At 59.9% G+C, this 17,636-nt stretch overlaps 1 protein-coding gene across 2 annotated transcripts; it reads right to left on the bottom strand.

The window, feature by feature from the left end:
- Positions 1 to 334: 334 nt before the first annotated feature.
- On the bottom strand, positions 335 to 16,337 carry PMP22 (peripheral myelin protein 22). Of its 2 annotated transcripts, XM_041409281.1 has the most exons (5): positions 16,292 to 16,337; positions 15,305 to 15,405; positions 14,120 to 14,210; positions 4,568 to 4,708; positions 335 to 1,863 (listed from the first exon to the last, which is right to left on the bottom strand). In XM_041409281.1, exons 2-5 carry the CDS (start codon positions 15,380 to 15,382, stop codon positions 1,697 to 1,699), a joined length of 477 nt encoding a protein of 158 aa, XP_041265215.1. In that variant the 5' UTR covers positions 15,383 to 15,405; positions 16,292 to 16,337; the 3' UTR covers positions 335 to 1,696. The 2 variants fall into 2 exon arrangements, with proteins under 2 accessions (XP_041265215.1, XP_041265214.1); XM_041409280.1 differs by lacking the exons at positions 14,120 to 14,210; positions 15,305 to 15,405; positions 16,292 to 16,337 and adding an exon at positions 9,149 to 9,701.
- Positions 16,338 to 17,636: the final 1,299 nt, after the last annotated feature.

The following is a 17,636-nucleotide window of genomic DNA, read 5'->3' as shown; positions in this document are numbered from 1 at the left end:
GGGAAATTACAGGGAAAAAACGGGGGGAATAATAGGGAAATAATGAGGGATAACGGGGGGGATAATGGGGGGAATAATGGGGGGATAACGGGGGAAAGGGGCAAAGGGGGTGCCAGAGCACCCTGGTGCAGGGGTCACCCAGCAGCTCCTGTCCCCACCGAGCTGAGCTGTGTTTGCAGCCCAGGTGGACAGCCAGGGAAACAGGATGGGCTTCGAGGTCCCTTCCAACACAAATCACTCTGTGATTCCATGCTGCCATGGGATGGCTGTGCAAGCAGGCTGGTGGAGCAGAGTTCACCTCTAAACCCCCAAAACCCCAACAAGCAGAAGCACCTGAGTTATTCTGACTTTTATTTCATTGCCTCTTAGTCCACACAGTCGGTATAAAATCAGAAAAGCAAAGAGAAAAAAAAAAAAAAAAAAAGGAAAAACCCCAAAAAAACCTAAGATTAATCAAAAAAGCAACAGTGTCTGGAGTCCTCAGAGGCAGCCCGGGGTCTGTGCTGGTGCCTGTTCCATTCATGGCCAGACTCGTTGCTGACAGACAGAGGACTCACATCTCGCTCCTGTGCCAGAGCCCCACGGGCTCCAGCCAGAGCTGCTTCTGATCCTCTGCACCACGGAGGGGAAAAAGGAATCTTGGTTATAAATGCTTTATTAAAAATAATAGTAAGAGCAAATCTAAGTACAAAAGCAGTTATAGCTCATTTATATTACACAGAATTATTTCTCATTTCTAGCTTGGTTGTTTACCTCAAGGTCGTTAACTGAATTTCCAGTGACTAAGGTTAAATGGCGTAGCGGGGCAAGGAATGGTAAATAGATAGCACCATTTCATACATCTGGTATTGGATTTCAGGGACAGACTGGGCTGGCTGCCTTCTCGGGGCAGTTTAGCTCCATGGCAAGGGCAGAGCACGTTCCAGGCTGGGAGCAGCAGCTCCCAGAGCTCGGCGCAGCCCAGCCCCGGCAGCCGAGCGAGGGAGGACGGCCCGGGCTGGATTGCAGCTCGGCCTAAGTGATTTAAAAGCCCAAATTCCCAGCGGGTGTGGCGGCAAGGCAGTGGGACTTAGGCACATAAGTCATTTAGGCACTTGGGGCAATCAAAGCCTTTGCTCCGAAATCCTTCAAACCTTTTGGAAGCGTCTCCCGTCAGATCTGGACATGCCCTGTGGATCACAGCGTGTGGCAGGAGCAGGGCCCAGCCCTCCGGCTGCAGAACCAGGCGTGGCTGATCCACGCCAGCCCAAAACCGGAGCTGGGGGCTCTGACGGGCTGGGACAGGGCAGGAGAGTTCAGCTCAAAGAGGATTTTGCACGAGAGAAAAATCACTGCGCTCTTGTTACACTGTTAGGAGTGAGAGGTCCTTAGGCACTTGCTTTAGGCTTTAAAACAGCGCATGGTCAACAGAAGCAAACAAGACTATGTACATATATGTAAAAAGTGTTATAAATAGGTTTTTTAAACCATAGATACTATATACATCTTCAATTAACAAGGAACCCTTTGAGTGTTTCCTCTGGGGGGTCGGTTGGGTTTGGTTTGGATGGGAGGGTTTATTCCTTTTTTTTTTTTTTTTTGGCTTTTTGGTTTTTTGGTTAATTTTCTTTTCCGTTTTCTCGTCTATGCTCCCCCGCCTCCGTCTGCTGCGGGGACGTCGCGAGTGCCCCGGTCACGCGGGGCGCGTCCCGCGGCGTCACTCGCGCTTCCGCAGGATGACGTAGACGATGCCGCTGGCCAGGGCCAGGGGGAAGGCCAGCCACGCCAGGATGTAGGCGAAGCCGTAGGAGGTGTTTTCCGAGGCTTGGTGCCAGTCCGTGTGCCTCACTGTGAAGATGGCAGCGCCACTCATCACACACAGCCCTGCGGGGGAGCACAGGGGACACTCAGTGACGGCACGGGGACAGTCAGTGATGGCACAGGGACACTCAGTGACGGCATGGAGACAGTCAGCGATGGCATGGGGACAGTCAGCGATGGCACAGGGGACACTCAGTGACAGCACAGGGACAGTCAGTGACAGTATAGAGACAGTCAGTGATGTCAGGAGGACAGTCAGTGATGGCACAGGGACAGTCAGTGACGGCACAGGGGACAGTCAGCGATGGCACGGGGACAGTGAGTGATGGCACAGGGGACAGTCAGCGATGGCACGGGGACAGTCAACACAGGACAGCAGCCAGCAGCAGCACGGGAGCTGGCTTTGCTCTGTCCCCCTGGATCCCCCTGTCCCTGGGAGTTTGGGGAGCGGGTGCTGCGATGTCTCTGCCATGCTCAGCAAGCAAAGCCAGGGGCTCTGGAGCAGACAAATCTGGAGCATCACCTGGGCTAAGCCATCCCTCAGGCAGACCAGGGATGCTGCTCCAGACCAACCCCGCTCCCCTGGTGAAACCCTGGCCTGAGCCACGTCCCTGCAGTGCTGCAGGAGGGCAGACACAGAGCTGGGCCTTCCAAGCCAGGACTCTGTACCACCTCTCTAGGTGATAAAAACCACAAACCCAGCTGGGCCTCAGGATGCTCTGGCTGTGATCCCCCATCCTTCACAGCTGCACCAGGAGCTCAACTGCAAACCCCATTCCCAGCAAACCCTGTTCCCTGAAAACCCTGGTCCCCACAAACCCTGTTCCCCAAAAACCCTGTTCCCTGAAAACCCTGTTCCCTGAAAACCCTGCTCCCCACAAACCCTGCTCCTTGAAACCCTGCTCCCTGCAGACCCTTCTGTGCCCATGGCTCATCCCTCCTGCCCAGCCAGGGCCCGTGGGGGTCCCCGGGGTGCCCAGCCCCGGTGGGCAGCGTTGAAGCGTTGTTGCCAACACCCCATCAGGGGTGGGCACCGCCCGGAGCTCACACAAAGCCGCCTCTATTCCCGCCCCAAACAAGCTCTTTGAGTCAATCCCTGTAGTTCCATTATCCAGCCGTGGGGCTGTTGTTGGAGCCGAGTTCCAAATCCCCTGCCCGGCCCTCAGGACCACCTACATTTCAGCACGGTGATATTTGAGCTGTAATTCCACTTGACACTGCTCCTTTGTTCAGGGAAAGTGCACAAGTGGGAATTCACTTCGTGAAGGCGCCGCTGGAGCCGTTTCCATTCTGCAAGCACGGGATCCAACTCCCACTGCCCGGGCAGGCACAGAGAGCACAGCCATTGTCTGGGGCACAGGGCACGGGCGTGTGGCCACCCGCTCACCTCCAGAGCGCCACATACAGCGGCCATTGTCTGCCCAGGGCCTTGGCTGGCCAGAGGTGATGGCTGTGACTGCTCTTCTGGGGCACCTGCCCTGCTCTGGGCAGGGAGGCCCAGCTGCAGCCAGCTGCAAGCAGTAATGCACCCACCACCCCTGCAGGGCCTGCCTTCGGGAGCCTTGCAACCGCCTGCTCTCCGCCTCTGACAGTGAGGGCTCACCAGCACCACTCAGGAGAGAGAAGCCTTCTGCTGCCAGGTCTATTAGAGAAGCTCTCACAGAGCTAATTGCAGGTAATTGCATTATTAATGCCCATTTTCCCTCCTTGGCTCCGTGGCTCTAAGGGGTTTCCATGCATCTCTTTTTCCAGAGATGGTGAACTGATCTGAACTCAGCACTGTGGCCAAGCAGATCCACTCATCACGGAATTCATGCCAATAAAGCTCAGCTCTGGATTGTGCCAGGGTTTGGGAAGGCCAGTTGCTTAGAGCATGCCCAGAAAGTTTAAAGTCTAAGCTCAGTGAATGAGTTTTTCCGCTGATAAAATAGCAGGACCTCGGGTGGTTCTAGTTTAACTTCTGAAGCTCCAGGAAAGAATCAGTCTCCTGCCCAGACACTCTGTCCTAAGGCAGCCAGGACCTCGAAGCACCATTACATTTTTTAGCTTGAACTCTTGAAAATCCTCTCCGCTGGTTTTATACATGGAAACATAAACAGAGCCAGTGGCTTTACCACATCAGAACCTGGTGAACTGCAGCCTAGGACGTGATCTCTGGCTCCTTTCCAGCCCTGAGTTCTCAAAGAGTTAAAAATAGCAGCTGACAGTCCAAGTCAGAGCTCACCCTGCAGCTCCAGGGCTCTGTGCTCATGGGGAAAGCACCGGCCCCCTCATGGCAAGTTTATAAATAATCACCGAGCCCTCTTTTGCCAAAACAGGATTGTCACAACTTTCCCCACCCCACCAGCAGCTGTGGAAGCCTCACCCAGCCTGCTGAAGGCTCCCAGAGCCAGCAGAGCCACCCTGGACACCCAACATCCCAGCCTGGGGAGCAGGCAGAGCTCTCCTTCCAGCACCCCTGTGATCTACTGCCCCAGCTGTGCCCCAGTGCTCTGGCACCCTGTCCCTCCAGAGCCCCCCTGGCTGGGGCAGAAACCCTCCTGCACCTTCCCTGTGCAAGGGCACAAGAGCCTGGAGGCACAACGGCCCATCCCAGGATCCCATCCTCAACACCCCCAAACTATTCATCCCCTTCCCTTCCCTTCCCTTCCCTTCCCTTCCCTTCCCTTCCCGAGGTGCCCCAGGAGCTGTTCCCCGCTCCAGGCCCCCCTGCCCGCGGTGGCACTGGTGCCAGAGGCAGGTGGCAGTGCCACCCCCAGCTCCTCACCCGCCAGGATCTGGAACACTCCGGTGATGTAGAAGCGGCCGCCCTTGGTGAGCGTGAAGAGCTGGCAGAAGAACAGGAACAGCGACAGCACGCTGAAGATGACGGAGAGGATCATCATGGCCTGGACAGACTGCAGCCATTCTGGGGACAGACGGACACACAGACACCTCAGCGCGGGCACGTGCAGCCCCTGCTGTGCCCGTGGCCTTGCCACCAGCCCAGCCTGGCTCCCGCGGGTTTTGGGGGCAGCTGGGGGCTGTGCCCCAGCTCTGAGACCCCCAGCACGGGCACGCTGCTCCGGGATTTCACGGATCAGCTGCTGGAATGCCACGGATCACAGGCCTGGGCACTGCCTCGGGAGCGTTTGCCACAAAGCAGAGCAGAGACAAAACCCTGACCTGCAAAGGGCAGACAGAGCCTTTCCCCCAGCTCGGTGCCGGCCCTGGCTGCTGGGCTGTGCTGCAAACACCAAAGCCACGAGCACCAAGCTCTGGCACACCAGAGCCCAGCCCTGGCTGCTGGGCTGTGCTGCAAACCCCAAAGCCACGAGCACCAAGCTCTGGCACACCAGAGCCCAGCCCTGGCTGCTGGGCTGGGCTGCAAAAACCAAAGCCACGAGCACCAAGCTCTGGCACACGCGCTGGCCGAGCTCCGAGGGCAAGTAAACACACGGGAAGCAGAACACCCTCTGCCCCTGTGGAGCTGAGCCCTTTGGAAGTCCTCCCCAGCTGCCAAGCACAGCTGTGTCCCAGAGCAGACCAGTTAAACCAGCCCGTGTGAGTCACTGCTCAGCTATTTCCAGGCTTAGTGGGTGTGTAAACCCCATGTAACAAAAATATAAATAAACAAGCAAAATGCAGCTCCATGCCGTGAGCTGCTGCAGCTTGGCAGAGAGAGGCAGTGCTCACAGATACCTCTGCCTTCCCCTTCCCTGGGAAGGTTTGAAATCAAAATGCAAGACTCAGTGCAGGTAAACTGAGGCACAAGCCACCCAGTGAAAGGCAGAAAAACCCTGCTTGGGGCTGGATCCCCAGATTAGATGGGGCAGCACTGAAGCCTCAGACTCAGCCCCATGTTCCTGCCACACTTTTACTCCCACCAATTTCAGTCCTCTGCCTGTGGAATAGGCTCCCTGCAGCAAATGGCTGAAGTGGAAAAACTTCCAAACAAAGCTTCCAAACAAAGCTGCCCTTCAGCTCAGCCACCTCCGACCTGGGAGCAGCACACGGGGCCATTGGGGCTGCCCAGGGCAAGGTCCGCCCCACAGAAGTGACCCCATGTCCCCCCTGAATCCCTGTGAGCCCCCTTTGGGGAGGGGGTTTGGCCTGAGGGTGAGGCACAGCCAGCCTTCAGCGGGGGTAGCAGTGGTGACCCGTGGCACTGCCAGCAAACCCACGGCTGCAGGAACATCCCGTGCCACCCAGGCACGTCTGTGTCTGCCTTTGGAGCAGGATTTCTACCCCTGGCCTCCGCCTCTTGTCTCGGGATGTTCAGGCAAAGGAGCAGACACAGTCCCTGCTCCCAAAGCTCTGGAAGCACCCGGAGCAGCTCCTGCTCCTCACAGCCAGCCTGGTCCTTCCCCTCCCTGTCACAGCTCCCACTTCCAGCTGCTGCCCTTCCCTCACTCCAGGGCACCCGGCCCTGTGCAGTGGCTGCTGCTTGCAGGAAATCCCAGGGTGGATTTCACTGCAATGAGCACCCACAATGTCCAGTGGAATTCCCCCATCTCAGGCAGCCGGGCAGGGAAACCCCCCTGCCTCAGCCCCACCTGCCCCTTCAGCTCTGGGAATGGGATGAGGCAGCTCCAGCACCACCAACATCATCCTAAATCCTTGCTCAGATCCCACCTCCAGGTGGCTGGAGGATGTGCAGTGCTGAGCTGACCTCCCTCCATCCCTCAGCACACACAGGGCTCCCATCCCATCCCCTCCCGGCTCGGGAAGCTGAGCTCTCCTCTCGCCCCTTCCCAGCTCCGGGCACGGCTGAGTCGGAGCCAAGCCCTGCAGGGACCAGAAAGCCAAGGACCAGAAAGCCAAGGACCAGAAAGCCAAGGACCAGAAAGCCAAGCCCTTTGTGATGCAAAGGCCACGGGATCCGGCCGAGAGGAGCCTTTCTGCTGCGAGGTGGATGCTCCCACTGCTGGTTATTTTAGGAGAGGGCTGTCTAGACGGAAAGCTGAGCTGCCCTTTAATTGCATCCGCCTCCCCTGCCCGGTTTTTGGTTCTGAATGCAAATGATTTACAGGGGCTTTGCAAATCCCATTGTAATAAAGAGCCGTGTCAGAGGCACAGAAAGGCAGCGTGAGGGGGGAGCCCACCGTGGCCAGAGGGCTCGGGCAGCCAGCCTGGGAGCAGGGAAATCAGGAGATGATCCCACAGGCCAGAGCTCTGAGCTCACATCCAGCCTGTGCTGACTTTTGCTGTCCTCCTTTGTGAAAACAAAGGGCAGGATCCCAGCCCAGGGCTGAGAGCGAGTTCCAGAGCTCCATGAACTCCACAGCAGCTGCCCACAGACTCCAGCTGGATTAGGACAGCTAATTGCCTGTAATACATTTAAAAACACCCCTAGTACTGCAGGTAGGGTTTCTACCTGTTCAGCCCCACTTGCCTTTAACTCTTTGCTGTTGGTGCCACGTCCAGCCCTCGGGATCCCAAACACAGCAAGTTTCCCAGAGCTGCAGCTGAGCTGTCAGCACTGTTTACTCCCAGGCTGTTATTTGTGGTTTCCCCTGGGCAGCAGGCTGGTTATCCCATTTTTCCCCTGTATCTCTTCAGCTCTGTGTTTATATCTTTGTTCTTCAGGAGGAAGGAGGAAAGGAAGCAGCGTGGAAAGGACAGATAACACCCTGCACGCCGCTTCCGGAGCAGACCCCGTGGCTTACAGCCCTGTCAGCAGCCAGACACAAAGCAAGACGTTCTTACAAAACAAATTTGAATTTTCCTTTAAGTTCTGCAGGCCCTGATGTGCTCACAGCACCACTTACAACAGCAGGGAGAAGACTTCAGCCCTGGCAAGATAAAGACCATGTTTCACTGCCCTAAAATCCAGCAGGAAAGAAAGGAACCCAGAGCAGGAATTGCAGCTGAGTCTCCCAGAGAGACAGCAGCCAGCCCAGCCCCTGGCAGCAGAGCCCCAGCCCTGCTTGCAGGGAGGTTCTGTGCCCTGACAGCACTGACAGGGCAGGGGAAACGTGCCCTTGGCCAGGAGCAGAGGCCTCGAAGGACAGGCATTGCCCCCAGGGTTTAATTCACACCCCCCACGCCCTCTTTGGCCCCAGCCAAGGAGGAAAAACAAAGTGCACACTGAAGACACTTATTGGAGCACTCAGCTGATCCACTGCTGTAAGAGCTCCCTAAATGAGAGCTGGGCATTAAAAACCCCTCTGTGCTGGGGTCTGCAGCTGATGGGAATGTGCTGCAGATGGAGTTTTCCCTTTGCCAAGTGTGTACACTCTGTACATTTCAAAAGCAACCACTTCTGGGGAAGAAAACATCCATTAAGGAGGTAACTGTAGCGCACAACACAGCCGAAGCTGGAGGGAGGGAAATTCACATCCCCAGCTGTAAAAGCTGCTGCTCCCATGCTGCAAATTAAATCTCAGCAGGGTCAGGAACAGCACAGGTGCAAATGCACCAGCCCAGGAAAAGCCAGGTTTTCTGAGCAGAGTTTCTCCAGGGCACACTCTCAGGTGTCACAGCTGGACCAAGATCCTGAGCCCAGCTCACATCCTCCCCTCTGAAGAGGCCAGGTTGCAGCAGAAGGCTGGGACTTGCAATGGTTTTGATATTCAAACACCCCCAAGAGGCTTGGGAAAGGGTGAACTGGAGAAGCAGCAACACCAGCTCAGCAGTCTGGGCTGCCTGAAAAAAGCTCCAGCGCCTGTGGGGCTGCCCTGCCCTGCCCTGCCCCTCCACCCAGGGCTGCAGGGACAGCTCTCCTCCAGGGACAGCTCTCCTGTCCTGCTGGGGACACTTCTGCAGGGACAGCTCTCCTGTCCAGCTGGGGACACTTCTCCTGTCCTGCTGGGACAATTCTCATGTTCTGCAGGGATAGCTCTCCTGCCCTGCTGGGGACACCTCTCCTTCAGAGACAACTCTCCTGTCCTCCAGGGACAGCTCTCCTGTCCTGCTGGGGACACTTCTGCAGGGACAGCTCTCCTGTCCTCCAGGGACAGCTCTCCTGCCCTGCAGGGGACAGTTTTCCTGCTGGGACCCCTCTCCTGCCCTGCAGGACCTCTCCTCCAGTGTGCCCAGCCGGGCATGGCGCTGTCCCCAGGAAGCTCCAGGGCAATCCCATCCAGGGCAGCCTTGTCCTGCTGTGGCCCTGCCAGACATTCCCGCTGCTCCCTTCCAGTGCTCCCACCTCCATGCCCTGGGAGCCACCCCGCTGTGCTGGATCCGGGATTCCTGGAAATCCCAGGGGCAAAGGGGGCTCTAAAGAGCTCCCAGGCTGTTGGTGGAGGGTGAGCAGGAGGGAGCCCTGGGGCTGCAGGGAGGCAGGGACTGAACACAGCGTCCCAAGTCCTCCAAGGCCTCCTGCTCCTCTCCTGAGCTCCTTCAGACGGAGATGAACCCCTCAAACCTCTCAAATCTTCTCCTCTCCTCCTTTCCTCTCGGCTCTCCTCCCTCTCCTTGTCCTTGAAGCTCCATCCAAGAAGTCCACGGGGCCAGGCCGTGCAGAGCTCCCCAGAGCTGCCACGCTCCGACATCCCACGGCAGCTCACATCCTGCAGAGGCACTCCCGAGGCAGCTGGGGCAGCAGAAAGCTGCTGGCACCACGAAAAACTCCTTCCAACAGCTCCACAAAGCCCAAGGCAGCTCCTTTCCCTCCTTGTGGCGGCTCTGACCTCCTGCCTGCCTGTGCTGAGGGGCAGATCCATCGCTCCGTGCCCAGATCCTCCAAGCTCCAGGGATGGCCAGTCCAGGCAGCAGGAGTGGGCAGCAGTGTGCCTTGGCCCACGGGCCTGGGGCAGGTCACTCAGCCTGAGCCCACAGGGACATCCCAGGGGCTCACCAAGGCCAAAAAATGAAGGTTGAAGGCTTTTCCAGCAGCACATTCTGCAGGGGACACCCCCAGCCTTTCTTCTGGTTTGACAGTCATCCTTTGGCCACATGCTGCCTTCTTCTCCCATTCCTCTGTGGGCCAGAACACAAATTTGGCAGGGAAGGCTGTCTGAGCCCCCCTCCCACAGAAAAAATGGGAGCCAAAGACATCTGGAGCAGCTGAGAAAAAAACAGCACCAGCTCCCAACCTCTCCTTATCAGATGCTCTTCCTAAGAAGAGCAAGCAACAATAAAAAATTGGTTTTAAGCAGAGGAAATCCCTTTCCTATTGAAGGCAAGAAAGTTATGGGACAAACTCATCTGAAATATAAAATATTCCCTTGGAATAGGAGATTTTTATATTTTAGGAGTAAATTCTTTACCCAGAAGGAGGTGAGGCCCTGGCACAGGGTGCCCAGAGCAGCTGTGGCTGCCCTGGATCCCTGGCAGTGCCCAAGGCCAGGCTGGACACTGGGGCTGGAGCACCTTGGACAGTGGGAGGTGTCCCTGCCATGGCAGGGGTGGATCTGGCTGATATTTCAGCTCCCTCCCAACCCAAACCATCTGGGATCCTATGGATGCCCCTCAGGTGATTCCAGAACACCAAGGGATGAGTTTCAGTCCCCCAGACTGGCAGAGGGGGTTCAGCCCTGCCCGAGTTTAGGCAGTATCACCCATTATTAACAACGTTAATGAAATCTGCTCTGGGCAGCCAGCTGGGCTTTGCTTGTGGCCACCACATCAGCAAAGCAGCGTGGGCACCACAGCGCCCTGGCACTCAGTGATCCGGCACTTCCCAAGGTGTAGGGGTTCCTTTTCCCTTTAACACAGCCCCAAACCAGCAGCCTGCCTGTGGACGAGCCAGCCACGGGAGAAGCTGTGAGAAGCCAAGAGGAGAAACATCTCCTGCTGCTGCAGAAGGGTGGGGGATCCCCATGGACGGCCCCCTTCCAGCACTCCCACCACAACCAGATCAGAACGCGGCAGAAAAGTCTTCCTTCCTGCACAGAGCGTCCAGCTGAGGGAAGAAAAGGCCATTTTTGGAGGAAAAAGCATGGCAGCCTGGAGGTCTGGGCTGGGATCTCCTGCAGAGCACTTGCCGGGCCTGGCTGGCACGCGGCCCTGCCGACCCACAGGCCGCACTCCGGGCCGAATTCCTCAGATAAGTCCTTTCCAGGAATGTCTGACAGCGCAAACCAAGCAAAGATTGCAACATTTTTTCCATAGTTCTCGGCCTCTTGAAGAAAAAAAAAAAAAAAGCATTATCTAACAGCAGATGCAAAAATCAAAGCGACGAGCGGGCGTTGTGCACGGGAGGGAGCGGGAACGCGCCCGCGGCTCCGGCTGGGATGGCCCAGCCCGCGCACTCTGCCAGGGAGCTGGGAGCTCAGCCCACCCCCCGCCGTGCCCAGGGGCTGCTGAAGTGCTGTGTGCCCAGCCCTGGCGCTGCTCCATCCCCAGGAGGCTCTGCAGGGTGAGGAGCACAGCCCTGAGCCTGCCCAGGGCAAACCAGAGCAAGTCCTGCTGGCATCCACAGCAGGGTCACTAAGGAAAGGTGTGACAGGACAGGGGAGGCTCAGCTGAGACCAAGGGGGCACCACAGCATCACCACCCCCCAAAATCCCCACCCGTGGTGAGCACAGGTGACCCTGCACCGTCTAATTCCCAAATTCCACTCACTGAGTCCCACTGCCTTCTGAAAAGAGAAGAAATAACCACACCTCAGAGGCCACCATGATGGCCAGAGCAAAACCTGCCCTCCATGTGAAGACTGGAAGTTGTGCCAAAATTCCCAAGGAGGATTCCTTGCTGTTCCCCAGAGCACCTTGGCCCTCCAGGATTAACCATTCATTACCATCCTGGGCACAGGGAAATGAATTCTTATGGCTCTCTGGAGCTCACAGCCTCTCTTCTGAGAGCTGTCACCAAGGATGGCTTGTGGTATTTGTATGGGATGGTTCCTAATTTTGAAAATAAGCAGATTCCTAGGAGAGGGGGTGAGGATGAGGAAGGAGCCTCGCAGGGGGCTCTGCCACAGTGTCCTTGCCCTGTGACCTCAGTGCTGCTCCAGAGCGTGGCTGACAGCAGCTCCTGCAGCAGGGACAGGGAGGGAGGACCTGCTGGAAAGGAGACCACGTGGCATCCTTGTTGTTTTTACTAACAGACCTGAAAGGCCCTACATAAGCCCAGGAAATATCCTTTGATCTCATGTTCCTAGAGCAGCGGTGGGCTCTGGAGCCTGCATCCAGGGTCCCACAGGATGAAGGCAGGACCTCAGCAGCACTGCTCCCACACCCTGGCTGCAGGGGAATGGGGCACAAGCTTTGTCCAAGCAAAACCCCCTGGTCCTGGTGCCAGAGCAGAGCCTTTGGGTAAGTGAGAGCTGTCAGAGAGCACAGTGAACTTCTGCTCACAGAGCAGCTCACTGGGGCACTTTATCCCGGAATCCCAGACTGGTTTGGGTCGGAAGGGACGTTACAGATGGACTCATCCCGCCTCACCTGCCACTGCGTCAGGGCTGTCACCCCAACTCAGCTGCATTTAACAGGATCAGCGCGGCTATCGTCCCTTTAGTGATGAAAAATCAGCGCTGGAAAGGCTGCAGAGACTCTGGGAACGGGCAGAGGACATTCCCAGCCCGCGGCAGCACCGCCGGGTGTGCAGAAACCACCCAAGCCCCGTTGGGACAGGGCCCCCTCAGCCCTGCCAGCCCCGGCAGAGCGTCCTGTAAACATCCAGAACCAGCGGGGCGGGCTTGAAAAGCCAGAGATTTGGGGAGGCTTTAGAGGCTGCGGGGCTGCCGGGCGCAAGCGCTGCCTTTCATGCCAGTCGGGGGCTCAGCAGTTTCGCAGCTCGCATGACTGGCGCTGGAACGGGGCTGCCGACGCTGCAAGAGCCCCCGGCTGCAAGAGCCCCCATCTGTAAGAGCCCCCATCTGCAAGAGCCCCCGGCTGAAAGAGCCCCCAGCCCCGGGCTCCGCGCCCGGGACGCGAGCCAGCCGCTCCCGCTGGTCCCGACACCAGCAGGCGTCAGCAGAGACCTGCGCTGGGCTGGGAGCGCCAGGGAAACAGGGCTGGGGACAGCGGCCACAGCGTGGGGACACGGCAGGGCATGGCCTCCCCACGGGGTAACACGAGAGGTGCGCTCCCAAGGACGGGGGCTCTGATGGGAGTCTCCAAAAACCCTGTCACAGCCTCCCGGCACCGAGGGACCCTCCGGGAGCACGGAATGCTCCCCGTGTGGCCGTGCCCCCTCCCCAGGCCCGCACGGCATCACTGTGCTCCTGCCCCGGCACGGTGTGCCCGTGTCCCAGGAAAGCACAAGCCAGGCTAACAAAACAAATGTTGGCCCCAGCACCACTGGCATTAGCTCTATCTTCCAGGGAAACTGAGGCACGGGCTCGCCCAAATCTCTGACATGGATTTGGTGTCCCTGATGCCACTGGTCACCCTGGGAACTGCGTGTCTCAGCACTGTCCTCCCCTGCTGACCTCAGCAAACTGTTCAGGGGTGATGTCACCCAGTGAGACATCAGCCTTCACCCAGCTGGGCCCCGCGGTGGCCGTGCAGGGGCAGGGCATGCAGGGCACAGCCCCCACAGCCCCCAGAGCCCAGCCCAGGGCCAGGGCTGTGCCCAAACCCCAGCCTGTGCCGGCGCAAAACCAGGACAGGTCTCCAGGTAGGGGACAGGGGTGTGCTCAGGGCCCCGTGTGCATCCTTCAAAACCCTCACGAGCAGAGCAAGAGGGAGCTGCTCCAAAAAGAGCCCCAGAGCCTCCAGCAGGGTGACAGGGCCCAGTGGCCTGTCACAGGAAGGAACACCTTGTGTTTGTGAATTCCAGAAGATAAACGTGCTAATAACAGGAGACCCCCAAAAGGGCACACGCCAGGGCAGCTGAGCGTGCCACCCTGCCCTGGCTGCCAGGGGCTGCCCCTCAGCCCGCGGCAGAGCCGTGGCCAGCGGGTCTAGTCCTGGTCCTAAGCCCCGTCACAGCTTCAGGGACTGGGAGGGGACCGGGAGCAATCCCCCCCTGCCGGGCCAGCCCCGTGTCCCCACACCGGGACACAACAGAGCACGGCAGGCAAGGGGATGGGGAAAGGAAAATCCGAGGAGGAAGCCCAAACAACCCGGGTGGCAAATCCCTCTTGATTCCATAGGTGCCAGGGGGAGAACGAAAGCGGCAGAGGGAGCAGGCCCGACCCATGGGAGCAGCCCCGATCCCAGAGGACAGCACCGATCCATGGGAGCAGCCCCGATCCAGGGACTACAGCCCCGATCCCAGGGCACAGCCCCGATCCCGGGGACACAGCCCTGACCCATGGGAGCACAGCCCTAATTCCAGAGGACAGCTCTGATCCCAGGGCACAGCCCCGATCCCGGGGACACAGCCCCGATCCCAGGGGCACAGCCCTGACCCATGGGGGCACAGCCCTGACCCATGGGGGCACAGCCCTAATTCCAGAGGACAGCTCTGATCCCAGGGCACAGCCCCGATCCCGGGGAGCACTCACCGTTGGAGGAGGATGCCACGCACTGGAAGGGGCTGCCGGAGGTGCAGTTCTGCCACAGGTCTGCCGCGTACTCGCCGTTCACCAGCCATTGCTGCGGGACAGACACAGCCCGTGAGCAGGAGAGCCCCCCCGGCCGTGTCCCCCCGGGCTCCGGCACCGAGCAGCCGCAGCCCGCGCCGGCCCGCCCGCCAGGCGCTCCCAGGGACAGGCTTTTCCGTCGAGAGGGGTTTGGAAAGTCAGTGCCGGTATTTGCTTTTAGCCGCTTTAGCCCCGCGGCGCAGGAACAGAAGCTCTTTATGCGCTCTGAGCGCGGAGCGAGTCCCGCGGGGCCGCGCTTCCCTCCCCGGGCCTCGCCCGCTGCCTGGCCGGGATATTTGAATGCTTCCACGTGATTCCTAACGGCTCGGAAGATTTTTGTAACGTTTTCCGTGACTGTTACCACAAAAAGAAAAAAAAAAAGAAAAAAAAAAAAAAAAAAAAAACCGGGAAAGAAGCCCCTGGTGAAGCAAGCTTGGAAGCCACCAGCTCCACAGAACTGCCCAAAAGCCAACTGCGGCCTCTCCCGAGCAGCTGACGTGTTCGCTGGGCTGCAGCCCGGGACAGTGCTGGGAAGCCTCGGTGCTGCATCCAGCCCTCGGTGCTGCCGCTACTCACACAGATCCAGCCTTGGAAGCTGGGTTAGGAAAAAGAGGCAGTGCCTTATTCCCAGTCCCAGAGGAGGAGAGCTGGGCAGGGGGAGTCAGTGCCCAGCCAGCCCCGTGCAGGGGCTCTGCTCGGCCTGCCTGCTAGGGTCCTGGAGCTCAGTAGCAGGTGGAGCTCCCTCATGAAAGGAGAGAGCAGCATAACCCCAAAGGAGGGGATTTGGGGTGCTCCGAGGCTGCTCCTCGATGTGAAGCAGCCTGGGGAGGATGAGGAGATGGTTTCCAACAGCCTTTGTGTCTCTGTACCAACGTGGATGCCCTGAGCACCACCACAGAACACAGCCAAGCGTCCCACCAGCTTCCCCTGAGAGCACAGACCCCCAAATCCCCAAATCCCACCGTTACTGAGACCAGCACCCAGCCAGTAAAGGCTTCCTGCTAACAGCCGGGCTGTAGAACCAGCCACAAACAGAAACAACCCGTCCTGCTCCTGCCACGCCGCGGCCGTGGGGGCCGGGAGCCCGGGGCGGGGGTCCGTACTCACACTGACGATGGTGGACACGAAGAGCAGCACCAGCACGGTGACGTGCAGCACGATGATCCCCAGCAGCAGCAGCAGCATCTTGGCGGCGGTGGAGGGCAGAGCTGCAGCGGGACAGGGGTGATGCTGAGTGCGTGTGTCTGTCTGTCCGTGCGTCTGTCCGGAGGACAGTAGGAACGCTCCGCTCTGCCCCGCCCGGCGCGGGGGATGCTGCTGGGGCAGTTCCTGGCGCTCGGGTTCTCTCCGCGGGCCCCGCCGACGGAGAGGGGTCCGAGCGCTCTGCCCGCTCCCCGATATCCCCCGGGGGTCCCCCGAGACCTTTCCCCGAGTGTTCTCTCCCTGTGCCACCCAGGGGGCTCCTCCCAGTCCCCTCCCCGGGGACCTTCAAAGGGGGGCGGTCCCCAAGGGGCTCCCCCGGCCCCTCTCCCCGAGAGGGCACCGCTGCCCCTCTCCCAAGGGAACGCGCTCCCGGCCCCGCCCGGCGGGAGGGCTCGGGCTCGGCTCATCACACCCGAGGGGCTGCCCCGCTCCGCTCCGGGGCAAAGGGGGGCGGGGGTGCCTTGCCCACCCACCCATGGGAGCAGTGTGGGTGATTCTGCCGGCCCCCAGCCCAGGGGGAATTTTACCGGGCTCATCTGCCCTGGCGACCCCCGGAGAGAGGGCAGGGGGCGGGGAGCAGGGGGCGTCAGCCCCTGCCCCTTCCAGCGCACTGGGCTACCAGGGCCCCTCTTCTCCGGGGCTGCCCTCAGCCCATCTCCCCTCGGCTCCCCCGGCAGAGGCTCTCCTGGACCCTCTCCCGAGCTGGGGGGGACCTTCCCTAGCCCGTCTCCCCCTCTGTGGAGAGGGGAGGGGGCTGCCCTGACCCCCTCTCTCCCTTGGAGAGTCCCCACAGCGGGGGTGCTGCTCCCCCCACCCCTCGGCTGCGGCCCCCGGCGGGTCTCCCCAGCCCGAGTTCCCGGCTGCGGCGGTTCCCCGGCGCTCCGTACTCACATCGCGGCGGAGCGGAGCGCGCTGGCGGCGGCGGAGCGGGCGCGGAGCGGAGCGGGCGGCGGCGCTGTCAAGTTTCCCCTTTAACCGGGGCCACCGCCCCGTTTGCGTCTGCGGCTCGGGGAGGGCTCAGCCGCCGCCCGCCGCCCTCCTATAAACGGGGCAGCGCCCGGCCCCGGCCCCGCCGCCTCCCCCGGCAGCCGCTGCCTTCCCGGGACGCGGCTCCTGCCCCACAGCGAGGGGATTGAGGGGGCAGGAGACGAGCAGCCCGTTCTCCCGAGCCCCCTCTGCCAGGCGGCCCTGCAGCGGGGCGGGGGGAGTTGCCGTGCCCCGCTCTCCGAGCCCCCCCCGTGGGCGCGGCAGCCCCGGGCGGTGCGGGCAGGACCGGCCGGGCCCGGGGGGACAGAGCTCTGCACATCGGGGTCCCCTCGCCCGGCCCTGGGGGGTTGTGCAGCCCCGGACGGGATCCGTGGCACAGGGTTTGGGGAACGAGCGTCTGGCTGAGCTGAAGGGATTCAGCACTTGGAGTCGACCTTTGTTAGCACTCGAGAGCCAAATTGGGCAAAACTGAGAAACTTTTCACTAAACAGAGGGTGCGATTTTTCACAGCTCTGGAGAACACTCAGAGTTAGGGCTGTCCTGCCTGGAGAATGCTCCAGAGAGAGCTCAGAGCCCTTCCAGTATCTAAAGGGGCTCTGGGAGAGCTGGAGAGGGACTGGGGACAAGGGATGGAGGGACAGGACATAGGGAATGGCTCCCACTGCCAGAGGGAAGGGTTAGGTGGGATACTGGGCAGAAATTGTTCCCTGTGAGGGAGGGCAGGCCCTGGCACAGGTGCCTAGAGCAGCTGGGGCTGCCCCTGGATTCCTGGCAGTGCCCAAGGCCAGGCTGGACACTGGGGCTGGGAGCACCTGGGGCAGTGGGAGGTGTCCCTGCCATGGCAGGGGTGGCACTGGGTGGGCTCTGAGGTCCCTTCCAACCCAAACCATTGTGGGATCCTGTGACCCAGGTGCTCGGGAGGGAAGGGGTTGGCTGTGCTGCCGCCCTCGCTCATTCCTCGAGCACAGCCAATGTGTTCAAACAACCCCCCACACACACAGAGCGCAGCCCCAGCTCCCGAATAACCCCGCCAGGAGACCTGCACTCTCCTGCGCCTTCACAGCACTCCCCATCGCTCCCCTCTCCCCGCAGCAGCTCCAGGCTCGTCCCGCATTGTTGCACAAACGAGGGAACTCGGCATCCAGCCACCGGCACTGTAAATCTTGGGAGAGGGAGCTGGGGAAGCGTGCTTGGCTCCTCTCTCCTGGCAAGCAGAGGCGTGTTCCCGCAGCACGGGCTCCTCGCTCAC

Source organism: Onychostruthus taczanowskii, unplaced genomic scaffold, assembly GCF_017590055.1.
Source record: "Onychostruthus taczanowskii isolate IOZ18803 unplaced genomic scaffold, ASM1759005v1 scaffold30, whole genome shotgun sequence".
Lineage (NCBI taxonomy): Eukaryota > Metazoa > Chordata > Aves > Passeriformes > Passeridae > Onychostruthus > Onychostruthus taczanowskii.
This window is presented reverse-complemented; position numbering and strand designations above follow the sequence as displayed.